Source organism: Ctenocephalides felis, unplaced genomic scaffold (genome assembly GCF_003426905.1).
Source record: "Ctenocephalides felis isolate EL2017-DRISC unplaced genomic scaffold, ASM342690v1 CF-g0.4_SCAFFOLD_01326, whole genome shotgun sequence".
In the NCBI taxonomy this organism is placed as follows: Eukaryota; Metazoa; Arthropoda; class Insecta; order Siphonaptera; family Pulicidae; genus Ctenocephalides; species Ctenocephalides felis.
In genome coordinates this window covers 4,963-7,502 of record NW_020537480.1, presented here as the reverse complement: position 1 = coordinate 7,502, position 2,540 = coordinate 4,963, and the positions used below count along the sequence as shown (strand labels likewise).

Below are 2,540 nucleotides of genomic sequence, written 5' to 3'. Positions count from 1 at the left end.
AAAATATAGAAAGTATAGTTTCAGCAGGTCTTCTAAATAGCATCATTTTTCAAATTTAGGTTTGACTTCCATTTTTGAATTTGAATATTATCTTTGTGAATCAAACCAAAAAAATACATAGAATTAGAAAAAAATGTTTCTAATTTTTTATATATAAGTAAAGTATCATGTTATAAAAAAATATTGTTTACTATTGATCAAATAGGTAATTAATTTTGATTCAATTTTCAATTTCTTAAATTTCGATAGAACATCTAATGAGAACAGGTAACATAAAGCAGTTAATAAAATTGCTTAGTGATGAATATTTATATTCAGCACTAATTTATATATATTTAAATTCAAATATATTCTTGTTTATCTATGAATTCCACGTAATTTATAATATCATAAATTTAAATTGCAAATCTAATTATAAGAAAGTTTTAAGTCTTACCGTGATTTGTCGTGGAATATGCTCCAGTGTATGAAAATGGGTCCATCATAGGTGGTGTGTGATGTCCAGTAGGCATAGTGGATGTCGCAGAAATATTATGCTGATCTTGTTGCGGAATTGGACTGGTTGACTGTTTCACAAACGTGGTATCCATTGAAAAAGGCGTACTCGTCCAGGAATCTGCTGTTTGCCCATAAGCATGGCTTTGATAATCATTATAAGGCTGATACATTTGCTGAGGATAGCCCCCACAATTTTGATAGTCCTGACCGACGGCAGTTGCGGCTGACACTAAACTTTGATCATAAGGTGGAGCGGTATAAAATCCACTTGGTGTTAAATGTGGATGAGAATACTGAGGCTTCATTTGACATTTTCGTCTAAATCCTCGCGGTCTTCTCCTATAGCTACCTTCCTCGAACATATGTTCACTACGTTCATCTATCATCCAATAATGGCCTTTACCTGGTCTTCCTAAGCCTTTAGGAAGCTTTATGAAACATTCATTTAAACTTAAGTTATGTCGAACTGAGTTCTTCCAGCCGTTGTAAGTACCTCGAAAGAATGGAAATCGTTGCTGAAGGAATTGATAAATTTCACTCAAAGTTAACCTTTTAGTTGGACTACTCTGGATAGCCATGACAATTAATGCTATATAGGAGTATGGCGGTTTCTCTTGTCTTCTTGCTCCCGAAGCAGCATTCTTTTTAGGTTGTTGTTGTACCGTCGTATCAGCCGCCGCGGATGACGGTTTCTCCTGACAAACGTTCAAATGCTGACTCATTTGTTGGGCTAATTGGTTAACACCGGTAGCAGAATTTGTCATTAAATCTTGCGTTGTTTCTTGTTTCATCATTTTTCACAAAATAACTGAATCACTCAGAAAAGTTTGTAGCAACAAAAAATCTTAATATTTTATTCACATACGAAAAAAAACATTTATGTAAACAAGCCCGATGTGTGGGACCAAAACGTGCCGGGTTCGCTTGAAGACTGCTCTGATTTTTTACGCGTGTTTCATTACGCGACTTGGCGCCCCTCTTGACGAAGGAATTCGTCCCGCAAAAGCACACAGAAGGCGGCGCGAAGACCGAACATCGACCAATAAAAGCTCTATGTTTCGTGAAATGGATCGTGGTATCCTAAGATTTAATAAACAGGGACGAATTTTCATTAAGCATTTTATATATAAGGTGTATCGAAACCCAATACAGATTTATATGCTTAATTAGGAACAATAATTAAGTACTTTTATTATCGCTGTGCCGTAAATTGTATTTGTATAAACTGAATTTGAATAGCTTGTACTTGTTTTTTGTTGAAATTAATTTTAATACAAGCTTTATCACGTACATTTTAATTTAAACTATTGTATTGTTTTATGTGATTTTTTTCTGAAATCATATTGACATTTACTTAACACATAACAATTATTAAATAATTGTTTAAATATCTCATAAAATCATTTCCTTCTATTAAAAGATGAACAAATATATAAAGGCGATATATCATAATAGATTAATATTATGTAATTATTATAATTTTATTTTTGGAGATCTAAATAAAAATGTTTGTTTATTATACATATTTGTTTTAAAAAGTAATAAGTAATAATTTAGTTATATATTTCTAATATACTATATAATATAATTACTAATATACTATAATACCGTCACGACAATAAATGTACTACTTGAATATTTGATCGCTTTCTGCTGGTCTCTTACTTTATAGACTATTTTTTGGAAAATAATGTATTTTCATAATAGTTTTACCTTCTTCGGTGGTGTAGATTCATTCATAAAATTTTAAAAATATTTTAAAAGATTTTTTTTACGAATAAATGTATAATGATATAAGACGCTTATTGATTCTTGGGCGCTTACACAAGTAAAGGAGCATTTCGATTGTTTTAAATACTATATTGATTTTTCACTGACTACAAATGAATTTGAAATTATGGTAGATTTTATTGATAATTAATCAAATAATAATAATAATTAAACAAAAATAAATAGTAACTTCAATCTAAAAATTATTTCATAAATAATAGTTGAGTAGCAGTTGAGATTTGTCGCAAAACTATTAAGCCCTAAATCTATTG

The 2,540-nt window shown here is 30.5% G+C and overlaps 1 protein-coding gene across 1 annotated transcript; it reads right to left on the bottom strand.

Annotated features, from left to right (window-relative positions):
• Positions 1-425: 425 nt before the first annotated feature.
• LOC113369413 (forkhead box protein F2-like) lies at positions 426-1,292 on the bottom strand. Its single transcript, XM_026610164.1, has one exon. The coding sequence runs from the start codon at positions 1,290-1,292 to the stop codon at positions 426-428; it is 867 nt and encodes a 288-aa protein (XP_026465949.1).
• Positions 1,293-2,540: the final 1,248 nt, after the last annotated feature.

Bases quoted from the DNA above. Each gene is read 5' to 3' on its own strand.
- LOC113369413 (XM_026610164.1), bottom strand. From the start codon at position 1,292: ATGATGAAACAAGAAACAACGCAAGATTTAATGACAAATTCTGCTACC.